The following is a 25,444-nucleotide window of genomic DNA, read 5'->3' as shown; positions in this document are numbered from 1 at the left end:
AAAGTGGCACGTAAAACTCAGTTTACAAAAATGTCGTTTTTAAATGTAGTAACAGTCATTCAATGAGACTAGTTTGATTTTGGAGAAGGAATGTAAGCTTAAGTGTGTAATTTCTGCTGCAATGCTGTTTATCGAACAAACAGATAGTCCCGCCCTTAACTCATGCCATTGGTTTAGTCAATGTTACTGTGTTGGGCAGTAGGGGTGCTCACACATAGCAAAGTACACTGTGTGGTGCTAAAAGCTCCCAAACATATGAGGTTTTTAAGGTTAATGCTCTATCAAGTTTTAGATCAACAAAAACTACCTCCCTATGCTAAACCTTAAACCTGAACGTTACCGATAGTGTCAATAGAAACTGATAGAAGTTACTATGTTAATATAATTTCTCTCTTTTCTTAGGTCTATTTAATATTTAGGCTTGGCATTAGGGATAGGGTTAGTAATAATTGTCTAGCAATACGACCTTCTTGGTAAAATCACAGTCAAATGTTTTTCTCCTACATATCTTTCCCTCATCGCATCATCTCCGAACAGTGCAGTCATCCATTATTCTGTGTGGTGTGTATGCTGCTGGTTGAGGGTTGTGTTTAACCCTCAAGTTTAGATGTCAAATTGAGTGATGATCAAATATTCAGACTTTGTCCATGGAGAAAAGAATCTCCAAAACCTCTAACAACATTTCTGCCTGGTTAGTAATCTTGAATTCATATTAAAAACATGCTCAGTGTGTCATACGGCCGTAAATGAATAGGATGTATCAATGATTTCTATTGTTTGCATTCTCATGCGAATGATTGATAGCCACTATCACAAGAGTAAAGGCCCCTTCCCTTTCTCCCTGGTTACCAGGGGTTGCTATTGATTTAGAATCATAATGACTGTACAGCCATCTTTAATTTATTAGCTTGGCTGATATGAATATTTGATGTTCCCAAAGGGATATTTAAGCACCTAATATGGAGAATAGCAGAATGGAGCATAGACAGGTGCTGAAAGCAGTAGAGTGTGCAGATTATCTCTTGATCTTGAGATGAAATAACAAATAGGACTCAAGCAAAGTCATAATGCATAATTCTTTATTGACTAGTTGGAAAACATAACATGAAAATAAATGTTTAGATTGGTTGGTCCCTCAGGGCTCAATAGATCTAGAATAAAGAGATCCAGCTAAACAAAACAAATGTTCAGAAAGCTCTTCTTGCTTTCTGTTTAGTTGTCTCTGCTTAAGGTATAGCTCACTCAAAAATGAAAATTCTGTCATCGTTGACTTTCTTCTTTATTTGAGTAAATGACGACCTAATTTAAATTTTTGGGGTAAACTGCCCCTTATACTAAGTAATATATCAAGCAGTTATACAGATTTTATTTCTTCATGGAAATATACCTTGCACAGAAATATATTTCTCTTTCATCGAAATATACCCAGCAATAGAAAGAAATATTATTTTTGTCAATGGTTATATGGCAAAATCTCATCAGTCAGCAAAGCATTACTTCTAAAATAACAGAACTGTAAAATACTTAAAACATTTTAATACCAGCTTTTTCATTCTCTGCTTGACACACAAAAATATCTGTCACATCTCATTTGGTGCTTAATTTTGGATCCGCTAAACAATAATCTGTCAGTACATGCAAATCTAACTGTAATCCATCAACAGACAGGCTATTTGATTGTGCATACGTCACCCAATGATACCAACTACATTTATGCCAAATCCAAGACTATTCTAGTGCCTGTAATAGGACATGATTGTGCTTATATAACTCTACTGTATCCTTTGTACAAATGTACTGATTTGGTTGTCCCATTTGGAATACGGTTATTAAAATCCAACAGCCAGGTATGTAAGCGTGTGTTCCAGTTAATTTGGTGTACATACTGTATTTTACAAGGCATATAAAAAAACACATTTCAGATTTTCATTTAGCAATTTTGTTTATCGTTTTTAATCGTTTGCATGCTCTAGAGAAGATCAAACCCGAAATGATCAAATCTAGAATGATCAATACAGACTCCATCTCATACTGTGAGCTCCAACCCAGAGCAGCAGCTGACACTGTTCACTTTTGACAGGAATTCTAGATTGGAGTTTCCATTCGTTTAGCATCCAGTTTTATTCATTCGTATTGACTTGAATAGTGGCTTTTGTAGCAAGATCCACAACAATGGCTTCTGCTGGGCAGTGGGATTTGTACAAAATGACTCTTTTGTTCATTTTATTCCCCAAAGGCAGCATGTGGAATTGTCCACCTTTTGGGATTCTCATCTTGGTCATCTTCACACAAAAATGATGCACAATTCAGTTTATGTAACACATACAAGACAAGGCATGCCCTCCTCACAATCAACTTGTCTCTAAAGGATGGTACAGGCCTGAATGAAACTCTTAGAGAGGCATATCTGTGTGTACAAAAACGGAGATACTACAATCCTTATTTTGCAAGACTATGTTTTCTTTGTGTCCTGATATTTGATCTTGGTATTACCTGACAATTTGGCACTATATATTCAAAAATAGTTCACTCTATTTTCATTCTCATTCTCACAATTCTAACAATACAGAACAAATAATACAATTAAATGATGAAAACACAATAATAATAATAATAGCAAGACAATGGTCATAAAATTACAGTATTTCACAAAGAGGCAGTTTCAGCCATTCAGTACTTCAATGATAAGGTAATGCTTTTAAATGACAAGGACACTTAATCATGGATCTAATTTGGGGAACAAGCTAACATGCCTCATGTTATAGTGCAACTAACCCCACTCATATTCCATATCATGTTACCCAGATTACAAACACTGAATTTAGGCTGGGAAATATCTATTTTTCTAAGTGGACCTATGGCATGGTGTTTCAGATAAATTAAGACATTAACTAACAAGGAGCATTTAGAACAAAGATAATGCTGTTGTTTTTGAATAGCAATCACATTGACAGATTGAGCTGTTTGTAATACAGGATTTATGACATATTGTAACTAGACATGTCTACCCAAAGAAATGATAATTTTTACAGTTTATCCCAATTATTTTAAGGATTAATGATGTTTTTTGTTTGTTTATTTTGTTTTTTTGGTTAAAAATTCTGACAGCAGGTCTAGCAACACAATATAAACTCAAATGCCAATAATAAATAATATTTCATTTTACCACAAATGGTAGCAAAACATATCTAACTGAAAGGAGGGCTATTCTGTATGTTTTTAAATAGGTAAAATAATTCATAAACAGACATCTAGCTAGGAAGCATTGCAATATAATTCATGCACTTAGAAATATAATTAATCTTAAATCTAATAGCACCCAATTTCACAGTGGATTACCTAGTGCAGAGAAAATATTGGCTTTCGAACAAGTAGCTAAATGGAGAGCATTAATAACAAAGACTTGACATTTAATTAGTTAAAGACTTGCTATGTTGAGCAACGTGAGGTATGAGCCCTAATCTCCATATATTTAACACTGGGCATGGAAGAAACGTCTCTACCACCATCTAGGAGATGAAAATGATTAAAATGACCAAAGCAAACCTGTTCCAGATTGAAGACTAAAAGCAATCAAAACTTGTAGTTGCTGTGAAGTGTCCCTGTTTGAAGAGGTGAAAGGAGCCACATGCTACACTGGATGGTGATCAGGTGATGTGTAGGTCACAGTCACCGCACTACACTCAGGCTGTTCCCTGGTTCTGCGGAGATCCGAGTACAGCCGCTCTTTGAGGGTAGCTGCTAGTTTGTCGCTCAGCTCTTCTGTGATTGTCTGTGGGCCATAGCTTGTTTCAGCAAGCTGTTCGGGCATACATTCATCCGGAGGCTCAGGGGGTAGCTGTGCTTTTCTAGAGTTCTCCTGGCCCACTGATTGTTCCCCAACAGTGTCAGTCATTGGAGGGGGCAGTGATGCCTCAAGAACTTCTTTTTCATTGACGGTTCCACTGCTATCAGTGTTGGAAGATATCTTGGTGTCCTTTGCCGATACCGAGTCCATATCAGTAGCAGTATCCTGACTAGTAGTGTCCTGATCTGCCTTAGGTGTATCGGGAGTACTGGTCGCACCTTCACTACTCTCTTCATCTGGTGCACTAATAATTCGTGGGAGTGTGCTGTGGTAGCTAGTCTCTAGAGGATAGTTGACAGTTTCGCCACGACGGAGTGGAGTGCGGTACCGGTCAAAAGAGGATTGGAAGCGTTGGCCAGGGTCACTGTACTGCTTGGAACGTTGCCACTGTTTGCGCAGGTGCACACGGGAACGATGCTTGGATCGCAGTGGAGACTCCTGTTGATCGAATTGCGGATCATGCCGCAAGAACTCATGGAAAAGTGCGTCTGTTTTCTCATCAATGCTGTAGTCGCGCCGAGAGAGTTTGGGAGGATGAGGTTTAGCGTCCCGCTGAGTGAACATCTGGCCATAGGGTGACCACAGGATTGTGCTCTCATCAGTTTTCACTCCATCCACACTACCATGTTCCTCTTCTAGTTCTTCATCAAAGATGTCCGTGTCAAAGCTTTCACACACCGTCCCCTTGCGTCCAGAACTGAAAAAGTGCCTGCGCTCCACAGCCGAGCCGTCTTTACTGCTACTGCTGCTTCCAAACAGCCGCAGCTCCTCAGGAGCTCGTGAAGGAGCTTCTATAGATGCATAACCACTGTCCATCTGCAGGAGCTTGCGGGTTCCTGACTCTCCGTCACTTCCCCTTTCAGAATCTACACTATCCTGCTTGCATCCTTTCTCCAGACCTTCGTCTACAGGCAAGTCGGCATCCCCCTCCATCTCATCTCCAATATCCTGCGAAGGGTATCTAGGCAGCCCTCCCATTTCCATTCTACCCACTAGAGAACATACGCTGTCTGCATCACTACGGACTGAGTCTTTGTCATTATTGCTGCTCTGGTCGGAGGAGACATACCGCTCAAGAGAGGCACGAAGAGTCCAGATATCACGGTACAAGGTCTGAGGTTCTAAGCTCTCCTGGCAACAGCCCATTCCAAGACTTTCCTCTGAAGAGGGCTTGGAGGGGAGGCCGATCACCCCCTGGCCACTTGCTCTACTGCAGCTGGGCTCCACCATCACCTCCACCTCTAACCTGCAGAGATCAGCACATACACAAAGTCAGAAAATCTCATAATCTTAAATATAGATTTTTGGAATTCTTCAGCTACCACAATGGCAGAAACTTCTGTAAATCCTCCAGACACCCTTACAGTTCTCTGAGAAACTCTTAAATGAAAGGCTTCGAGGCACTTGAAATATATACTGAGATTCCTTGAGGACATAAATAGGATATTTGAGTGTGTAATAGGATACCATAAAAAGGATACATTTTAAAGGGTGTCTGAACGATTTCTAGAGGGTTCCAAAGTGTGGCTGCTGAGGAACCCCAAATGGTGCTTCAAGTATCTTTTAATTTTTACAGTGTTAGTTTATGTCAGTGTGGGTCTATGTCAAATATATTAAGTTTGTTTATTTTTCTATTTCATGAGAGCTTTGTGCCCAGATTCAGAGATGTTAAAACAGATGCCTTGATTAGTGCACAGATGGTAGTGACTCACTCTGTGATGGTTAATTTGAGGAGACCACTACACAGCCGCAAATATGGGCAAGTCAGTCTTAATATGTAAGCAAATATAAACAAATATTCTAATGGTGAAAACCATGTGTATTGGACTTCCTGGACTATTATGCTAAAACATTTGCAAAAAATAAATAAATGCAAACCAACTGCTAAAATAACCAAAAGGTACCCATATTGTATTTACCTCAATTCAAGGAAACAAAATGGATGATAAACAACCTCCATCTTATAAAGCAAAGCAATGTTATTTTGGCACTCTCTCTTCATGAAATAACTGTAAACAAGCTGATGATGCCATGATAAGGCAATGCTATCAGCACACTGAGATCAATCCAGCATGGAATGGAGTCTGCTGGATGAAGCGTGAGGAGGCAGATGGTTGCTATAGCAAATGCATGGGCGAGGCAATTAAAGATACCTGCCGAGGGAGGGTGGGGGTGTGGAAGGGGGGGATAAGAGGCGTGGGCTGGGCCGGGTGGGGCAGTAGGTCACATCCTTGGTGCGAGCGATGTACTGGATGAGGTCGATATGATGGGCATCATGTTCTTCTTGGTCCATGCTCTCGCTGGCTGCACGCTGCCTCTGGAACTGCCTCCGTTTGGGAGAGCCTTTGGGGACAACATTAATTAAACTCATCTATTCTTGGATTTGTTGTAGCTTTGCAACAAGCAAAAAGCAGCCAGACTGCATGCCTACAATTGATATGTGCAGTCTTAGAAAACAATTCTAACAAATTTTCTTCCTGCCACATTGATTTTTGAGACAACACAATATACAACTGACCAGTTTACTCATTTGAGGAAAACTAGCACAGTCAAGAGATCTTGAGTCCACATTGAAAATCTTCAAAATCTAATTTATTGCTGGGCATAAACAGAATGTTTTAAGATAAAACAGAGTCAATTGCATGTTGGTGAAGATGGCAAGGTGTATTTTCATTTGTTTTCCTTCAAAACTATCGTTCATTAACCCAAACTTCCTTGTTACGGGTCAGCTGGCTTGAATTTACATTTCGAATGAGGAGGAATAACGGCAAATTTGCGGTTGTGTTCGAGACATTTCATGCCTGAATTGCTGAGGTGATCACTAATGAATACAATGCTTTGGATGCCTCTGGAGTTTATTTATATTTTTAAATGCAGTTATCTTGGGATGCACAGCAGTTTTTTCCCTTTATATTTAGTGTATCGTGCTGATGCTCATTGACCCCATTCATGGGCCTGACTTTACTTTGCTTAAATGAGTTCACATTTACTATATAGTGTGCTGTTCTGTATAATTTGTCAACATTATTAACTTTTTTTGACTAGACTATATAGTAAATGTAAACTAATTTAAGCAATGTGACATCAGTTTTGGGGCGGGGGGGGGGGTGGGTACATGCACATCAACAAGTTAAAACGTTAAAATATGCACATCTTTTACTCACTCGTTTTTCAACGGCTACAGCCTCTTCATAAGCAAAGACCGTGATGTGCTTGTGCTTTTATGTTGTCAGTTTGATAATAAATGTGTTGAGATCGCTGCTCAGTTTCACCGATAACCAGCTCTGAATCAAGCAGCACGGTGGTAGGGGTGTGTGTGTCCACTGCAAACTCACATTCAGATCTGCCTCCGTTCCGCTATGCAACGCCCTTATTTTCACAATCCAATCAACAACCAATGGATAAACACAAATCCCCGCCCTAAATTTTTTTCTTGTTCGATAAGCTGTTTCACTCGGAAATACGTCACAATACGTAAGTCGGGCGCAACTTCTGTTTCATGCCGACTTTAATGCATTCAGTTCATCTTTAATGAAAGAAAGAAAAAAACTATAATATATTACATATTAACAATATACAATAATATAGTTTATCTTATAAGTTAACATGGGAATCCAAATGGGTCATTTATAAGACAGAAAGCATGGCTTAAATCAGTACTGTACTATCAAACTATTGAAAAGCTCTTAGGATGCTATCTTTCTGTCTTAGGTTTAAAAAAATATCTTTGGAAGGGAAGGGCCTTGCGTCAACTGGCCATCTGCTTGAGAGTGAGTCTTGGCACCCAAAGACAGCAGCTCTGTCTTGGCTGAGATAATATTCTATAATCTGGTACACACGCACACAAAAGCCAAACTCTGTGTCTGACTGACTCTGCTACATGAAGGCAATGAACCTCTACTAAGGTCGTCAATCATTTTTACAAGGTAATCAGAACACATAGGCTAAATGAAAAGCAGAGAAACATTCAATATTGCTTTGCATCCCCTAAGGCTAGGAAATGGATCACTTCACAGGTTTATAACACTTTTTATGCTTTCCATTTCTACAGCAGTTATCTCACTTCCTTTTTTTTTTTTTTTTTTTTTTGTTGACAAACCTGAGAGGGTATAAATCAAGATAATTAATAAATGTATACTGTAACCAAAAAGCAACATTCTGTTTCCTCCATTCATTCCTTTGTTCATGTTTATTCATTCATTAATGTTTGTGCATTCATTCATATTCGTTCATGTTTATTCATTTATTCATGTTCATTCATTCATTTTTATTCATTTATTCATGTTCATTCACTCATTCATGTTCATTCATGTTTGTTTGTTTATTCATTTATTCATGTTTGTTGATTCATTCACTCATTAATTGATGTTCATTCATTAATTCACGGTTATTCATTCATTCCTTTTCGTTCATGTTTATTCGATCATGTTAATTAACTCATTCATGCAATCTCGTTCATTCATTCATTCATGTTCATTCATGTTTGTTTGTTCATTAATTTATTCATGTTAGTTCATTCATCCATCCATTCATTAATGGTTATTCATGTATTCATGTTTATGCATTCATTCATTTATTCCTTAATTTATTCAGTCACTTCAGCTGAGATACTATGCAGATTAATATCATGCTTGTTCCTTTCAAAAGTTTGTGGCACAGACTTTTATTTTTTACTTTTTTACCACTTTCACAGGGAGATGAGGTGGGAATGGAATCAGGAAATCATCAGGATCATACTATTCCTCAAGTAAAGCTTCTGAATGGCTATAGAAGAGTTGGAATATAGTCCCAAAGTCATATGGACTACTTTTAGGGGTCATATAGACTGAACATGTTCATTTGCTAAATAAAGCTAGACGCAGTACAATGCATAAAACAGAACGCAGGTGTTTTCTTTTTTTTTTATCTGACAGTGTCTAAAAACCGCTGAACACCTGTGTGGAAAAAGAGGATACAGATACAAAGGATACGCAGAGGGATACAAAAACACATTCAGTGTCAATGGCCATTTATGGTGCTTTTTGTCCTGTTTGGAGTTTGGTAGTCTCAGATCACTGTTTGCTTTCATTCTTCAAAATATCTATTTTTATGGTCCATGGAGAAAAGTAAATGACAGAACAGAATTTTAATTTTGGGGTGAACTATTCCTTTAAAAAAAAACTATACATTGCACTTGTAGTTTTGTAACTTAAGGCGTTTGGTTAACACAGTCTATGACACTTTCATTGCCTGCTGTTCAAACACAACAGCATGCATATCATTGTGAGTTAGAGCCACTTGCTGGTGACTGAGGGGACATTATATTCAGCAGAACTATTTTACGCCATCTTTTCAATATCTCTGTTTTCACAGATCTATTGAAAAAGAATAAAAGCAATATTCGAAGAGAACAATTCAATCAATGTAACCTGTTTATTCAAATTAGTGACTTGCAAGTACTTTGGATGCTTTCAATAAAACTATGCTGAAAACCTCATGGATGTGTCACCCACCTCTCATGTCCAGACTTGAAGCCCTTTGGCTGCTGTCAAACTTCCATTTCTTGATCTTGAAATAGGGACTTGCTCCTTCCAGGCTGGCATGTCGACGGAGCTTTGTGAAGAACTGCAGCATGGGTGCCTGTGGGGCCCCTCCAAAGGAGGACAGGGCTGTGGCTGAGGCAGACGTGCGGTCTCTACCATTACCTATGATGCCTGCATTCCTAGCGACCCCTCCTCTTACCTCCATCTGTTTTTGTTTCCATGATTAAAGAATAATTATATAATATTGTTTATATATTTAGAACCAGTGATATAACATTATTCATCTACACTGCAAAAAATAAAAATTTTAATCTGTATTTTTTCTTGTTTTCCAGTTAAACTTTCTAGATATCCTTGAAACCAGATACATTTACGTGAGAAGCAGAATGATGTAAGATATTAAGGGGTGGATTTCACTGAGAATTCATTGTGCCCTGTAAAAGCATGATAAGTTCTCCACCATTTGATCATTATTTGATGAATTACTTCTGACATGATCGATAGAATGTATTCAAACATCTCTTTCATATAAAATTTTGTTTACAGCCTGCTTTTCTCTGAAGGTAATAGTGCAGTATTTATCGCGACAGGCAAATATCACTGAGTTTTGTGAATAAAGTGCAATCTATAATGAGCCTAATTACATAGAAAAGAGACGTGTTTGTGCGTAAAGGAATGACATTTACTTGATTTGAATACTTAATATAACTGATAACACCTGCTTAAACTAGATCACTGGTGGTCAGTGAATAAGACGCAAGTTTTGCGCAAAAGTGGCGCAATTGTTTAGTGATTCGACCCTAAGTCTTGTTTTCGGGGAAAAATATAACAAAATAACTTAAAATTATTTGGCAATGAAGTAAGAAAAATAAACTTGTTTTCCCTTTGATTTATATATATATATATTATAACGTATCACATTGGCACATCTTACCCCACTGGCACATCTTACCCCATTGGCGCATAGTTTTTATTATTTTAAGCATAAACCTGTTTTAAAATCATGTTTGTCACGTAAACTCATCTTGTTTTAAGGATGTTTAGGTATATTTACTGGAAAAACAAGACAGAAATACTGATTAAGAAAATTTGTTTATACAGTGCAGGAGTATAATAGTATTGCAATATGAAATATGAATATAAAATAATAATAATACGTTTATTTTATATAGTGCCTTTCTACAAACTCAAGGTCGCTTTACAAGTAACAAGCAAAAAAAAAAAAAAGATTACAGCAGATGGGGTGAGCAATTAAGAGTCAGAATGGCATAGGGCAAAGAGATTCAGGTGGGTGTTGAAATCATGTATGGTGTTGAGGTCATGGAGGGATTTTGGGATAGAGTTCCGTAATGTAGGAGCAGTAGTGCTAAAAGCCCTGCCACCCAGTGATATCAGCTTGTAACGTGGGATGAGTAGTAAACTGGAGTCAGAAGACCTGAGTGAGCGAGATAGTGTGTAGGGACGAATAAAACCTGATGTAAAGAGTGGAAAGACCATGCAGAGCTTTAAATGTAGTGAGGAGTAATTTATACTGAATGAGGTAAGAGACAAGCAGCCAGTGCAGTCTACATAGAATGGGGGTGATGTGAGATGATTTCTTGGAATAATTAAAAGAGAAGAGAATTACAAATAAATAAATGCTACTTTTTAAGAAAGTAACAGACAAAAATCTGTTGTTTCAAGCTCTTGTTAAAGAAAAAGCTGTAGTACGTAGCTGTGACTCAAATAAACTTTGTAATTGTGTATTCATGTGGACTGTGTTTTATGAGTATCGTGGAGAGCTGCATGTGATATCATTCTATCAGTGTGTATATGTGTGTTACTCACTAGACAGGGGCTGGTAGGCTCAGGACCAGGTACTGCAATGCTCTCACAGAACGTTGTGTCCACTATAGAATTAAGAGTATCACCAGGAAGCGCAGAGCTGGAACTAAGGGTCCGGCTGGTCAGGGCAGTCTGGGGTAGTGAACATACTGGAGGCTGTGAGGAACCAAGTGCTATTTTATTATGCAAGCATTAAATACAAACAAAGGTAAAAAACACAATTATGCAATCATTTAAAATTTGGCTTACACTCTCAAAATCTAAAAGTTCTATAAAGGGATTTTGATGTCATAGGAGAAACTTTTTATGTTGTATTTAAAGGATAATCAAATGGTCTTGAATCATCCAAAAGAGATTTATTTTGCAACAATGACCACCTGACTAGACAATATCCCGCTTATTACTTGACTATATACCCCCCCAAAAAATACCAAATATATAAATGGACATTAAATATATTGATTTTTGTATAAATTAATTTAGAATGAGGGTGAGTAAATAATGGCAGAATTTTCATTTTTGGGTGGGTGAACTATCCCTTTAAGACTATCCTTCTTAACTGACCTAGGGGGGAAAAAAATCCATCTCATGCTGTCCTTGTTATGACTGACATCATATTCCAACTCCTATTAGCAGAGCAATGTGGCTGTCACCTGAAAAATCGAGAGGCTGGATTTAGCGACGGGGCGCATTGTCATGGCAATACTGTTCTGGGATGACTCACACTCATGGATGGTGAGTATCTGGAGGGCGGGGGAAGGGATGTGGAGGTGTGTGAGCCTCGCATTCTTTAAGTGATGGAAGTCGCCCTCCGTGAGCGTGTACCTGAGGTCAGACAGAGCGGGGAGAGTTTAAAACACGCAACAGTACGTCGGCAAATTGAACAGCACGACATTTCCTAGAACAAAGGGACAGTATACAAGTGTGTGAATGTTATACAATATACACTGTATTAATGCGATGGTGTCTGGTTACAAAACCATGCATTCCTATTTTATATTAAATATCTAAAGTCCACATTGGTTCAAAATTTTACTTCTGTAACTTTTAGTCCATGTCTATTAGCTTAAAGGGCATCTATATACACATCTAGTGCACTCCAAAAAATTAACCTTGAAAAGAAAAAATCTTGAAAACAAATGGTTGAAACCTTGAAAACAAACTGGCAAAGTCTATTAGTAGACTTTGGAAAAGGCCCCCATATATTTCTGGAGAAATTTTTCTTTGTTCTTCGTTCAGGGGTGAAAAGAAGTTCGAAACAGCCGAGCAATGGTATACTGTTTGCAAACATTCAGACACCCACCACACCGCAGTGGGAGGCATTTAGAGGTACATTTAAATAGGAGGACGCTCAAGACTACATGTAAAACTTATGTGACACTGAAATGTTTTATCAATGACTTTATGCCTCATTTCAGACAGAAACACCTCGTTTGATGAGAGAGGTCAACAGAGAATGGCCAGACTGGTTCGAGCTGACAGAAAAGCTACAGTAACTCAGATAACCACTCTGTACAATTGTAGTGATCAGAATAGCATCTCAAAATGCATAACACGTCGAAACTTTAGGCAGATGGGCAACAACAGTAGATGACCACGTTGGGCACTTTATTAGGACCATAGTGTTCCTAATAAAGTGCCCAGCAAGTGCATATGCAGTAGATAATGTTTCATTTGTCTTGTTTACATTCTGAATTCATTGAGCTTTTGAGCTAACACGCTATACGCAGCCATAATATGCGTCGGTTACACTCTGTTATTGTAATTCATGATGACACTGATACTACTGCAAAGTTGGATGCATAAAAGAGTGTTAATGGACAGAATACAGACAAAAAAATGATGATAATAGAGGTACAGTATATCTTACTTTGGGCAGATGTGGGAATGGATTTGCTACAGATGGCACATGAGTGAATGGGCACTTGAGAGTATTTGAGTAGATTTGATTCCTTTTGTTGACTAATTAAACAAACACACAAAAACATGATATGGTCTTGGAAAATTTCTCTACGTGAATGATCGTACATACTGTATGTAGGTAAATTTGCACCAGTTTGCTAATAACTCTGCACACCGGTGTGTTCATGTTGACTGATCTTGAGTGACTGAACAATGTAACCAGAATGAGCAGTCGGCCTCAAAGTAGGTGGAGCTTCAGGTCACACATACTGATGACATGGTCCAAGGTGTTTAGCAGCCAGTAAGAAGTTTTCCTAAAAGTTCGCCCTGGTGAGCTGTTACGAACCACCCAAATTAACTCAAAAACACCTTTTTGGCCAGATTTTGTTCCAAATGACATCACACCAGTTCGTTCTTCAATTTCGTATGAAGTTTATCGGAGCCAAAAAATGGACCAAAAAGTTTGATGACTCATCTTGCACTACACAGATTTTTATCCAGTCAAATGCTCTCTAGAATGAAAATTTCCCTCCCCATTACTACCTGAAACCAACTAGTAAGTAGCAAAAATCATGGTTCATGGCTGTGACATAACTAAAGCCTGTTTAAAAAAATAAAATAGAACAAACCATTAAATGTGTTCCACTAAACTTTCAATAGGCAATTTGTCTGGCACAGAGGAATTCAGCAACACTTGCAGTGAAAAACTTTATTTGACTTAAAATGAATAACATAAACATAAACTACGCATTTCGGCACAGGAACCCTGATGAAGGCCTACATGCCGAAAAACATTGGTTTATGTTATTTATTTTAAGTCAAATAAAATTTTTCCACTGCAAGTGTTGCTGGATCCCAGCCATTCCTGTTGTTTCTATCCATGAGCCTTGTGAGTGGGTAAAGTAGCGCCAGATCTACTTCTACAATAGGCAATTCGTCAACAGAGGAAAGAAACCTGTATTCGCCAGGTGATTTCATTGGGTTTTTAATACAAAAATAAAAATTTGATAATTATTGGGAAAAAAGTAAGGGTGACCAATCATGACATGTCATGTCCTTTATACAGTTATATACATTTTCAGCTAAAATCTTGATGTTGAAAAAAATTTGTAGTAGTCAACTACCCATCGACTTGACAAACACAGATTGCAAAATGCATGCAGTATATGAATGAATTATAAATGCTGTAGTCTGTTGCGGCAGTATCTGCTGTGAATAGGGGCACTTTGTGTCTAGAGTGGGCGGTATAAAAGAGTGGGCAGCTGACCTTCGACCTTTCTCCTGTGTTTTCTTGCTGTGGTCGAAGAGCGCCGCTTCATTGAAGGAGACCCGGCGGCCGGTGGTGCCTGTGGAGAGGAAACGCTCCGTCTCCATGTCATGGGAGCTGGCTGCTGACAGGCAGTCTGATTCATCAATGCGAATTGTAATCTCTGTGTGAGGAGAAACAGATTATATTTTATATATTTTTTTTTGCATGATGGCCTCAGTATACACTGGCGGCCAAAAGTTTGGAATAATGTACAGATTTTGCTTTTATGGAAAGAAATTGGTACTGTTATTCACCAAAGTGGCATTCAACTGATCATAGTCAGGACATTAATAGCGTGAAAAACTTTTGATTAGTCACATTCACATGACCCACACGATCAGCATTTCCCTGATGTCGCTTTGCAGACAATTCGGATAAAGTATCATTACTTGGACAGTGCCAGCGCTAATGTAAAACAAGACGTTCTCTGCATGTGCTTTCATGTTGAGTTCAAAGCGGCAAATCATGTACAGTAAATGTGACTTCACGATTGCTGTCACAAAGTGGATCGCCACACTTAATATTGTGGAGGATGAGGGTTTAAGAGAATTAATGCCCATTGCAATGAAAACACAAACTACATGAAATAGATATTTCAATTAGTTAACCTCCAACTTAGACTTTGGGAAACATTTAATGCTATTTTAGAGCATTTCTATTTTTATACTGTGGAATGCTTCATTTGGAAAAACATTACTGTTACATATTGTTTTCTTTTCTAAGAAGGAACTAAATGCATTTTGACAGGAAAAGATGTATACTGTATACAGCACTTTCAAAATCTGTGATTAATCGCAATTAACTATGAAAAATAATGCGATTAATCGTGATTAAATATTTGAATCGACTGACAGCACTAGTTTTAATGTATTATAGTTTTTAAAGGTATTTAACTCTGAATAGTTAGGATCAATACAGGTAAAGTGGGACACTTTCTAATAATTTGTCATTTGCAATTTTAAATATGATCCAATTGGCTACATCAACGTCATCCCATACTAGTTTAAAATGAGCTTAATACTGATTTTTAGTAACGGAAGAAGATTGATGATTAAGTTTAAGTGTCCCACATTGCCAGTTGTCCTACTATTCCTATATTCAACCCTAAGTATTACTATAACCAGGATTAGAACTATTTACAAGAACATACTGATTATAAGGAGTATTATAAGCCACTGTGAATGCATTTAATGCATTTGGATTACCATTATAATGTATTATATATACACAGGCTTCAAGTAAAGTGTTACTGAACAGTCTCCTTTGCATTAGCTTTATATGATGCCCAGAGCATTACAGTGCATATGCAACTGTAATTATATTTAAAGCATAAATTATTGTGTAGGTTTACATTTAAATGTTTAATGTGCACAGAAAAAGATCATTACAAGAATGCATTTGCTTGCTATGTGGTGAAAGAGGTGGTGAAATTCTTACCATGCACTGGCTGGGCCTCCTCAATATAAGTGGTATTACTTTTCTCTGCATCATCGCTAGCCCTGAGGCAAAGAATGAACCTTCAATGCAAACATGTAATACGTCAAATTGACATTCATGTCAATCTCTCTTAACTCATTCATAATTACTAATTTTCATTTAAAAACTCTCATTTACATCTGAAACCTATTATGACATCAAAACAAATGACATCAGATTGCGGCAGGAATAACAGCTGCTTTATTACAACAATATACAGTTTCATTTGCCATAAGGCATTGCATGGTAATGAGAAACTGGAAATGAGTTTCCAGTCTTCTAACCACTGTGTATGGTAGCACTGTGAGTGTGTTTTAGTGGGTGTCGGCTAGAGTGCACTCTCCCGCACCAGGAGTGATTTATCGCGGCTGATGGCTGCTATGAGATCTCATTATACTCGTCATTTGTGCGAGTCTGCACTCCTCCCGGCTGCCTGGAGAGCAGGCAGACTGTACACCTCACCAGCCACTGAGAAATACAGCCATGCTGTGATAAATGTGTTGAGAAAACATTTCATGGGCTGAGCATTGTAAGCTTCACAGGGGCATCAGTTTATTCCATTTGAACTTTAATGTTACTGTTATGTATTATGTGTAATTTATTGTCAGCCATAAAAATGTGCATCATCTGGTGTCATAAAATGTAAACCTGTGCATCAACCTATTAAAGCTGCTGTATGTGAGTTTTTGAAATACTATGGATAAAATGTCTCTACTGCATGACAGACATTATTAAAATAGGTTTCCAACATCCTTTGTTGGCCCTACTACCTGATCAAACAGGAAATCAATATGTTGCTTCCGAAAGTTCATGTACCCTGAAATCGAACCCATTCAGCCTGACAAGCACCATTCCTATCAGACATTTTTTTTTTTTTTATCAATCCTAGCATTGCAACCTCATAGACACTGGTTCTGGTCTTGAGGGAACCAGGAGTAATCGCATTCACATAAACATTGGTGAGTGCAATTCATAGTTGAATTTTGGCTCTAAAATAAAAAAATTTACTCCACTGATGGTTAGGTTTAGAGCTGGGGTTTTGGGTTAGGTAGAGTTAATAAAATATGAATTCCAGTTGACTGTATTACATCATGTACAATTAAAAATATAACTCGCTTTTGGTGCCACTTTGTAGGAATTTCACCCAGAAAATGGAGCGCACATGTGCCCATACGTTCAACGGGGTGGGGGGGGCAGAGATTCGAATTTGAATAAGCATGGACCTATTTTAGCAGCAGAACATTCGACCTACTGTTGCTGAATTCACAGAGTAATCAGTCTGAACCCTTCCCCTGAAATCTGATGGAAATTATAATGTTGCTTTAAACCCTAAACTTAAAATCTGATTGTTTGATAGGAATATTCTACCAGAACCAACAAGGATGTTTATCCAGGAACATGTCATCGCATGACAATGTATGTATGGGTGGCTAAAAGGGGTTTATCTTACCACGCGTGATGCCTGTCCCCCTCACAACAGCGGCGACAGAGAATCAGAAGGATGGACAGCAGGACCAGTGTCCCCCCGACAAAGATAGACAAGAGGACCAGAAGGAGGACATAGCCATTCTGTGTCCCTGATGACAGGGGGACGTCCTAGGAAATCACCAGAGAAAGAGAAATCAGTTTGGAGGCTTGAAACACTAGTCTGAAGACAATGGATTCTTACAAGGAAATTCCCTCGGCAAGTAAAATCCCATGACTTCAATTTAGATTTCAGGATTTTCCAAGTTACTCCAATTCCATAAATGGTTGAAAGTGTAGAACTAGGAGCAACTGAATGGTCTCATGAAATGAAGAAACTTAAGTCTTACAATTTTACTGACATAGACATAAGCCAGAGACAGTTTCCACATGAAAGCCCCTTTGTTCAATATTGGCCCCTATAGTGATACATAAAGCCTGGCTTCTCATCATTTTAGTGTGGCCCTGGAGAGGAGGACCCAGGTGTGGGGGCTTTTGTTTCCAAGTTGAGATGTTAAATGCAGTGTTCGCTACGCCAAAGGCTGCAAGACGAGTTTAGAAAGATCTTGAGGCGAAGACCTATGCCATGGAGACAAGTGAGAAAGAGACAGAAGGTTTCTTCCTCAAAGACATCAAAGCACAAAGGCATACAGCACCTCTTGTCTCGCCACCTGGTTAATTGTCATCTTCACCCATGTATCCATAGTGGTGTTCAATGGGTAGAATTATAAATAAATGCATAAGAATAAGGCCTGAACAAGCCTTTGGGCTATACATGTAGCACCATACAATTACTCTTACATTATACAGTTTTTCATTGGTGGATAAGAACATAGTCCTAATTACTCAGTTGTCATTGTTCAGATGAAGAGCAGAGAGTGCTATGAAAGCTACTGTTTATTAAGAGCAGGTCCATTAGTTTCAAAATTAGACAGTTAGGAAGATTTATTTCTCCACACTCGTTTTTCGCCGCGTTAATCTATAAATGCCAGCACACAATTAATCACTGGGGCAGTACGCCATTAACCTAGCTGAGCCAGAGCGAAAGATGTTCTCAGAGGAGAACTTGGGAGCTCTTAAAGGTGAACTCATTAATTTTTTCCTCATTAAAAAAAGTTGTACTCCTAAAGAAATTAATTGTAATTTTGATACACATGTATAAATCCATGACCACTCACACAAGATGAAGACTCCAGTCATATCAATAACCTTATAAAAGCTGTTTTATTCTACATGAAGAGGGTCCCCTCATGGGGGGCGACCATGTTAGGATCACATCAGTGTTGGGGAAGCTACTTTGAAACTTCCCAAGCAACTAGCTACCCATAGCATAAAGTAGTTAAATTATGGTCAAGCTACTCTTTTAAAAAAGTAGTAAAAGTATTACTGTAGTAAAACCATGGTAAATTTGTAAGAGTTAAACAAAATGTAGCTTGTTACTGAAAAAGTCACATTATTGTGGAAATAGCTTAACTACTGTCACGCTACTGCAAAATGTAGTTAGTAGCATCGCTACTTTCAGTTAACTTTAGTTTAACTTTAGTTAACGCCCCAACACTGGATCACATGACCAGCCAAATTCTATGCACTTCATCTCAGTAACCGCCCTGTTATCGAATACTTTCACTAAAGCATTACATTTATCGTGGTTGACTATCGATGTGTCTCAATCAGCTCCCTAGCTCGGGCACTTGCAATGGTGTTCATCCACACTGGGACTCAATTACCTGCAACATGATTATGAGGCCGTGCTTTTAGACACAGCTGGTATAATTAAGCAACATCGCTGTATTAATGACACTATTGTGCATTTTCAGAGTAGATATTAAAATGTATTGTGTTACTATGAATGTTAAATTACATAAATAAATAAATATACAAAGGAGTGTGTTTTTAATTTTTTCTAACAACTAAATATTAAAAATATTTGTTTTACCTTTCATAAACATTATGGATGAGAAGATCATTCTCTTTTAAAGATAAATTAAGGCTTTGAAATTGTATATTTATGCTTGCGTTCATCCTCTAACAGAGGCCTGCCGACATTTCCAGTAAGGGACCATAGTGAGCAACGATAATCCCTGATTTTTTTAGAGAGTGAATGTTTCGGTGCACTTGAATGATTTGTGTGACTGAGACAGCTTTAGAAATAGCCGACTCCCTGATCAGTGCCCTAACTACTGAACTAGGGAGCTGATTAAAAGAGAATGGTCTATCTGCGTCCTGCAAGACCACTACAAGGCACGCCCACTACAAGTTATGCTCCCCTTCAAATAACCGGAGAAATGCTGAAGTCTTGCAACCGCTGGATGTCACATTTATACACTATATTTGTTGTTAATAGGAGTACTTCAGCAACCCTGCACTTACACCTACACTACCGGTAAAAAGTTTTGAAACACACTCATTCTTTATTATAATTTTTTTTCTTCACATTTTAGAATAATAGTAAAGTCATCAAAACTATGGAATAACATAAATGGAACTATGGGAATTATGTTGTGACTAAACAAAATCCAAAATAATTCAAAACTGTGTTATATTTTAACATCTTCAAAGTAGTCACCCTTTGCCTAGAATTTGCAGAAATGTACTCTTGACATTTTCTCAACCAACTTCTTGAGGTATCACCCTGGGATGCTTTTTGAACAGTATTGAAGGAGTTCCCATCTATGTTGGGCACTTATTGGCTGCTTTACTTTATTATTTGGTCCAAGTCATCCATTTCAAAAACTTTTTTTTTATCATTATAAAATTTTAGTTTTATAATGAAATAAATTAATATGGTGGCACAATTATATTTTTGTCTACAAAACTAATTTCAAACATTTAAGCATACGCCTTCAGATCAAAAGATTTTTAAGATCATGAGAAACATTTCAGTCAAGTGTTTCAAAACTTTTGACCGGTAGTGTATCTCTATCCCTTAACCTAACCCTAACCACAAAGATTTAAAAAACGAAAAGTTTGTAAAATGAATAAATACAGCAACTCAAAAGTTATATTGAATGCAATCATACCACCGTGTCACTAGGTGACGACAGTATGGAGAAATGCGATGAAAATGAAGAGAAGAAGAATCCAGCCGTGTGCTAAGCTAATAGGCTAACCCGTTAGCTTGTGAGTGAACTGGAGAAAACGGAACAGAGAAATGTTTCATTTTACCATTTATATCTTCAGTTTAATAATATAATATATGACATTTAATTTAAAAGTTATTATTTGTTGTATTTACACAGTTATGTTATTTTTTTATTTTTTATTTCCAGGATATAAACAAAAAATCATACATAAAGAGTGCAAGTGTATAGACTTAGATTAAATAATGTACTTTAGAAAAAAAAAGACAGAAAGGCACGAAGTATAAAAGCACAGAATATTACGTTTCAATACTTAACAAAATAATTTAAAGAGGTAACACAGGTTTACAGTCTTAAAAGCTTTGGTGTTCTTTGAAGGTGAAACGGTTTGGATGTATTGCCTGACTTCTTTTCAAATACAAAAATAAGGGCTTTTGATTACTGAAGTTACTTTTGTGAATGTGAAACTTGGCAAACAGCAATAAAAGGTTAATAATAAAATACTCATTATTTTATTTATTTATTTATTTTTATTTATTTTTTTGCTGATGCTATAAAAACCAAACAATATATCCTGAAACAACACTGGGAAATCCAAAAGCAAATTTTCATTAATTAAATTATAAAATAATTGTGTAAAGGGGCAATCCCAAAAGATATGAAGTGCAGATTCATATGTGGCATCACAAAAATAGCCATTTGTATCTATATCTTTTTAAAACCTTTTTAAATATAATTTGGCTGGTTAAAACCTATGTAATAATTTGAATATTTACACAGTTAAGACAACATTAATCATACAGCGATTGCATAGGATTTTAAAAGATATTTTAGCCAATAGAATCGCTTTAAGATTCAAGGGGGTGTTCCTTGGAGTGGATGCGTCATGTGGTGGGTGTTCCTTGTAGTCTTGCAGGATGCAGACATGGGCTTAGTTTGAAATTGCTTACTACCCATGCTACTCATACGAGTAGTATAGTAGTATGCAATTCCGAACTCAGCCCATACACCCAGATACACTTGGAGAAAGATGCACCCTGTGAATAGTAAATTTTTACAATAGCATCTACACATCCACGCCACTAGGTGTCAGTACAAGTTCATGACAACACAGAAGAAAGAAAGTCATACGGGATTGGAAGGGTAGTAAATGACGGAATTTACATTTTTGGTTGCAAGTATCCCTTTAAACAAAAATGGATCTATATAAAAAGTGTAAAGAACCATTGAAGAACCTCTATTTTTAAAAGTGCTAAGAAGAGTCAATGCCAAAGCATTTGATCTCTCTTTGTTAAGCCACATCAACCTTGGATTGAAGCTCATAAACTCTTTGCTCTTCTCGAAAGCACATCCCAGATTTAGTCACTGTCCGTCCACTTTCACAATGTATTTCGAACTAATCAAATGATGATGCTTATGCCGGTAATTGAAGTTCCTGACAGTAACACTGGGTCGGATGCTATATTACACTGTTTGTCTGTGCGATGGATTCGGTCTGACTCAAAGTTCTCTCGCAGGGTCTAATTTGCTTAGATCTCGCAATGGATCCAATTAGGAAGGATACAGAACAGGATATTTTCTATTTGCATGTCTGGAGATAGGGCTGTAGATAGAGACAATGGAGGTATTGAAAGTTACCAGCAGGAAGAAGCAGCAAAAAAGGGGTCTGTCGACTTACTGTGGGGTGTTCTGTTAGGTTGGTCCATACAGCAGACTCATTGCTCATGGTCCAGGCCAGAGAGAGTGTCCCCTCTGAGAAAGACATTACAGGAAGTCATGCAGCCACTTTGAAGCTGGATATGGCACTAAAGAAGGAATCTGAATTCCAGGTCTCCGTTAAAGGAATGTTCTGAGTTTCAATAATTGAAAGCATTTGTATCATAATGTTGATTACCACAAATAATTATTTCGACCTTTCCCTCGTTTTTCGCAATTACACTTACAATGGAAGTGAATGGGGCCAGCACATAAACATTAAAATACTGTTTCAAAATTAGCCACAAGTCGTGAACACCATACATGTTAAAATTATTTTAGTGTGATAAAATCACTGTTCAACATGATTTTATTGCGATATAATCAATTATAGGGTTTAATGGTGTTATGTTGTCATGGCAACAAAGTTAATATTGGCTATAACTTCACACAGAAAAGGTTAGTAGGCAATTTTATTACACTAAAATCATGTTAACACATAACTTATTTGCATCTTTTGGCTATACCTTTGAAACAGTGTGTATTTTAATGTTTATGGACTGGCCCCATTCACTTCCATTGTTAGTGCCTTAATGTTATCAAATTAGTTTGTTTTTTATAAACAAGGAATGAGTTGAAATTATTTTTTGTGGTATTCAACACAGTCTTTAAATGATTTAGCCATTCCAAACTGTATGACTTTCTTTTTTTCCTGTAGAACATAAAAGACGATGTTTAGCAGAGTTTCCAAGCTGCTTTTTTCCATACAATGTAAGTGAATGGTGACCAAGGCTGTTCCTGGTCCCTATCCACTTTTAATTGTAAGATAAAAAGTGCAGCTTGGACAATCTGCTAAACATCTCCTTTTGTGTTCGACAGTAAAAAAAAAAAAAAAAAAAAAAAGGCTTGGAATGGCATGAGGGTGAGTAAATAATAACAGAATTTCCATTTCTGGTGTACTGTCCCTTTAAGGTTTGCAGGAAAAAGTTTATTTACAAAATGAGCACACAATACCAGAAATATACTGCATTCAACAACAGTATTTTTCATAATTCATGCAAATCTTGCACATGAATGCTTATAAACACTATAATCCTGGTATACCAACATGCAACTCTAGCAAAAGAAAGCAGTTTAATTTCCAATTTTTTCCTTCCCATTATCTGTATATGTTTCTGGCTTCCAGCGGCTGAGGCCTGGCAGCATATGTTCCCCATCTCAGATAATACCATTAATGCCACAGCTTTCTGCCTAAACCACAAGAACCCTCTCTGACTCGCACACTCACCTCCCGAACAGCTCTACACAAACACAACACTGTTTGTGCTTGTCCTTGTTTCTTCAATGATGCGATGCTGCCTTTCCTCCCATTTCTGAAGGCAGTGTGTGTGTGTGTGTGTGTGTTTGTGTTTGAACGTGAGATGCAGAGAGAGATCAGTATGTTTAAAAGGGTCTAACTGCAAAATCTTCAGCTTCTGCTGCATACACATTCAGCTTCAGCCCACCTATCTGTTTTCACGGCATCTCTCTCTCTCTTTGAGTCATAACCATTAAACATTCAAAAAATAATGTTTGCTTAATTCTGTGTTATTAGTTATAGTTATAAAAAACAAACCCAAGAGATCAATCTGAAACTCCCTTTGAATGTGTTTCGGACTATTCTTTCAGATTTAATGACATTGCCAGACTTACTTTTTTATTACTTTGTCACTGTCAATACATTTGAGGCGGCCAGTCTTCTATTGTTCGTATTATTTTGATTTATTGATCAATTTAACAGCGATGTATCTCTGTATATTTCAGATTTTGCTGTTAAAGACACTGTAAAAACGGAAAGATTCAGGTTTATTTTGGTTTACTGATCCATATAACAGTGATTTTGGTTTGTACATTGCACACTTTACTGTTTGAGACAGTAAAAACTGAAGTTATTATGTTTTATTTCAGATTACTGATCCATATAACAGTCAATTCTCTGAATATATCAGAATTTGCTGTTTAAGACACTGAAAAAATAGGAAAAATCAGGTTTATTTTGGTTTACTGATCCATCTAACAGTGATTTCTCTGTATATTTCAGAATTTTCTGTTTAAGACACTGAACAAATGGGAAAAATCAGGTTTATTTTGGTTTACTGATCCATATAACAGTGATTTTGGTTTGTACATTGCACACTTTGCTGTTTGAGACAGTAAAAACTGAAAATATTACGTTTTATTTCGGTTTACTGATCCATATAACAGTCAATTCTCTGAATATTTCAGACTTTGCTGTTTGAGACTGAAAAAACTGAAAATATTCAGTTTTATTTTGTTTCACTGATCATATCACAGCTATTTTGCTTTTTATATTGCACACTTTGCTGTTTAAGACAGTAAAAACTGAAGATTTTCAGTTTGATTTTGGTTTACTGATCCATATAACAGTGTTTTTGGTTTGTATATTTCACACTTTGCTGTTTGAGAAAGTAAAAACTGAAGTTATTAACTTTTATGTCAGTTTACCGATCCATATAATGGCGATTCCTCATTGAATAAGTCAGACTTGTGTTTTGAGACACTGTAAAAACTGAAAATATTCAGCTTAAAGAGCTATTTGTATGTGATCTGAACCTTAAATATATACAGTATACTTATATATATATATAGGGTTGGGAGGGTTACTTTTGAAATGTATTACACTACAGATTACAGAATACATGCTGTCAAATGTAATTTGTCAGTAACGTATTCTAAATACTTTGGATTACTTCTTCAGCACTGGTAGATTTTTTCACTTGTTTTGACTATAAAAACTCTGCCAGTACAGTAAGACAAAATACACATGTTAAAAATACATTCTCTGAAAAACCTAAATATCTTATACAGTGTTGTTTCTAAAACAAGATAAATCAAACTGATCTTGTTTTAAGGATTTTTAGATATTTTTACAGGAAAACAATACAAAAATTATTATCAAGAATGTGATTTTTGCCCTAATATCAAAGGTCTTACTAGAAAAAAAAGAAATTATGATCCAATGTGAATTTTCTTGATAAAAAAATATGACTGTGTCTGTAAACGTGCATGTAAAATGGCTAGAAATAGCATTTTAGCTTAGCGTAAAGCTGACAATTTACACAAGGTTTATTTCTATTTCTTCTGCTCCAAACGTACTCCTCTGTCTGCTCCTATGAATGTAACACATCATAAGAAAGTGTTTCACTGCTGTTCAAATGAACTTAGGATCGCATCATTTATATTTATAAATGTTTTCCATCTGAAAGGACTAAATATTAAATGAAACAAATGACAATAAAATGCAAAGTAATCTCTTCAGTAATCT

The 25,444-nt window shown here is 37.0% G+C and overlaps 1 protein-coding gene across 2 annotated transcripts in view; it reads right to left on the bottom strand.

Annotated features, from left to right (window-relative positions):
• Positions 1–1,065: 1,065 nt before the first annotated feature.
• cbarpb (CACN subunit beta associated regulatory protein b) overlaps positions 1,066–25,444 on the bottom strand; it is a 25,313-nt gene continuing 934 nt past the window's right edge. The window contains exons 2-10 of one of the 2 annotated variants that reach the window (XM_051694266.1): positions 22,103–22,176; positions 17,331–17,476; positions 15,842–15,921; positions 14,363–14,525; positions 11,847–12,018; positions 11,197–11,349; positions 9,340–9,574; positions 6,001–6,190; positions 1,066–5,093 (exon numbers count right to left, since the gene is read on the bottom strand). In XM_051694266.1, the coding sequence (XP_051550226.1) occupies positions 3,632–5,093; positions 6,001–6,190; positions 9,340–9,574; positions 11,197–11,349; positions 11,847–12,018; positions 14,363–14,525; positions 15,842–15,921; positions 17,331–17,476; positions 22,103–22,150 (2,649 nt within the window). In that variant the 5' untranslated portion in view covers positions 22,151–22,176 and the 3' untranslated portion in view covers positions 1,066–3,631. The remainder of the gene's footprint in view (positions 5,094–6,000; positions 6,191–9,339; positions 9,575–11,196; positions 11,350–11,846; positions 12,019–14,362; positions 14,526–15,841; positions 15,922–17,330; positions 17,477–22,102; positions 22,177–25,444) is intronic. The other variant, XM_051694267.1, reaches the window with a different exon arrangement.

The sequence above is a fragment of the Myxocyprinus asiaticus genome, chromosome 49 (genome assembly GCF_019703515.2).
Source record: "Myxocyprinus asiaticus isolate MX2 ecotype Aquarium Trade chromosome 49, UBuf_Myxa_2, whole genome shotgun sequence".
Classification (NCBI taxonomy): domain Eukaryota; kingdom Metazoa; phylum Chordata; class Actinopteri; order Cypriniformes; family Catostomidae; genus Myxocyprinus; species Myxocyprinus asiaticus.
The sequence above is the reverse complement of the archived record's forward strand: the minus strand, read 5'-3'. Positions and strand labels throughout refer to the sequence as shown.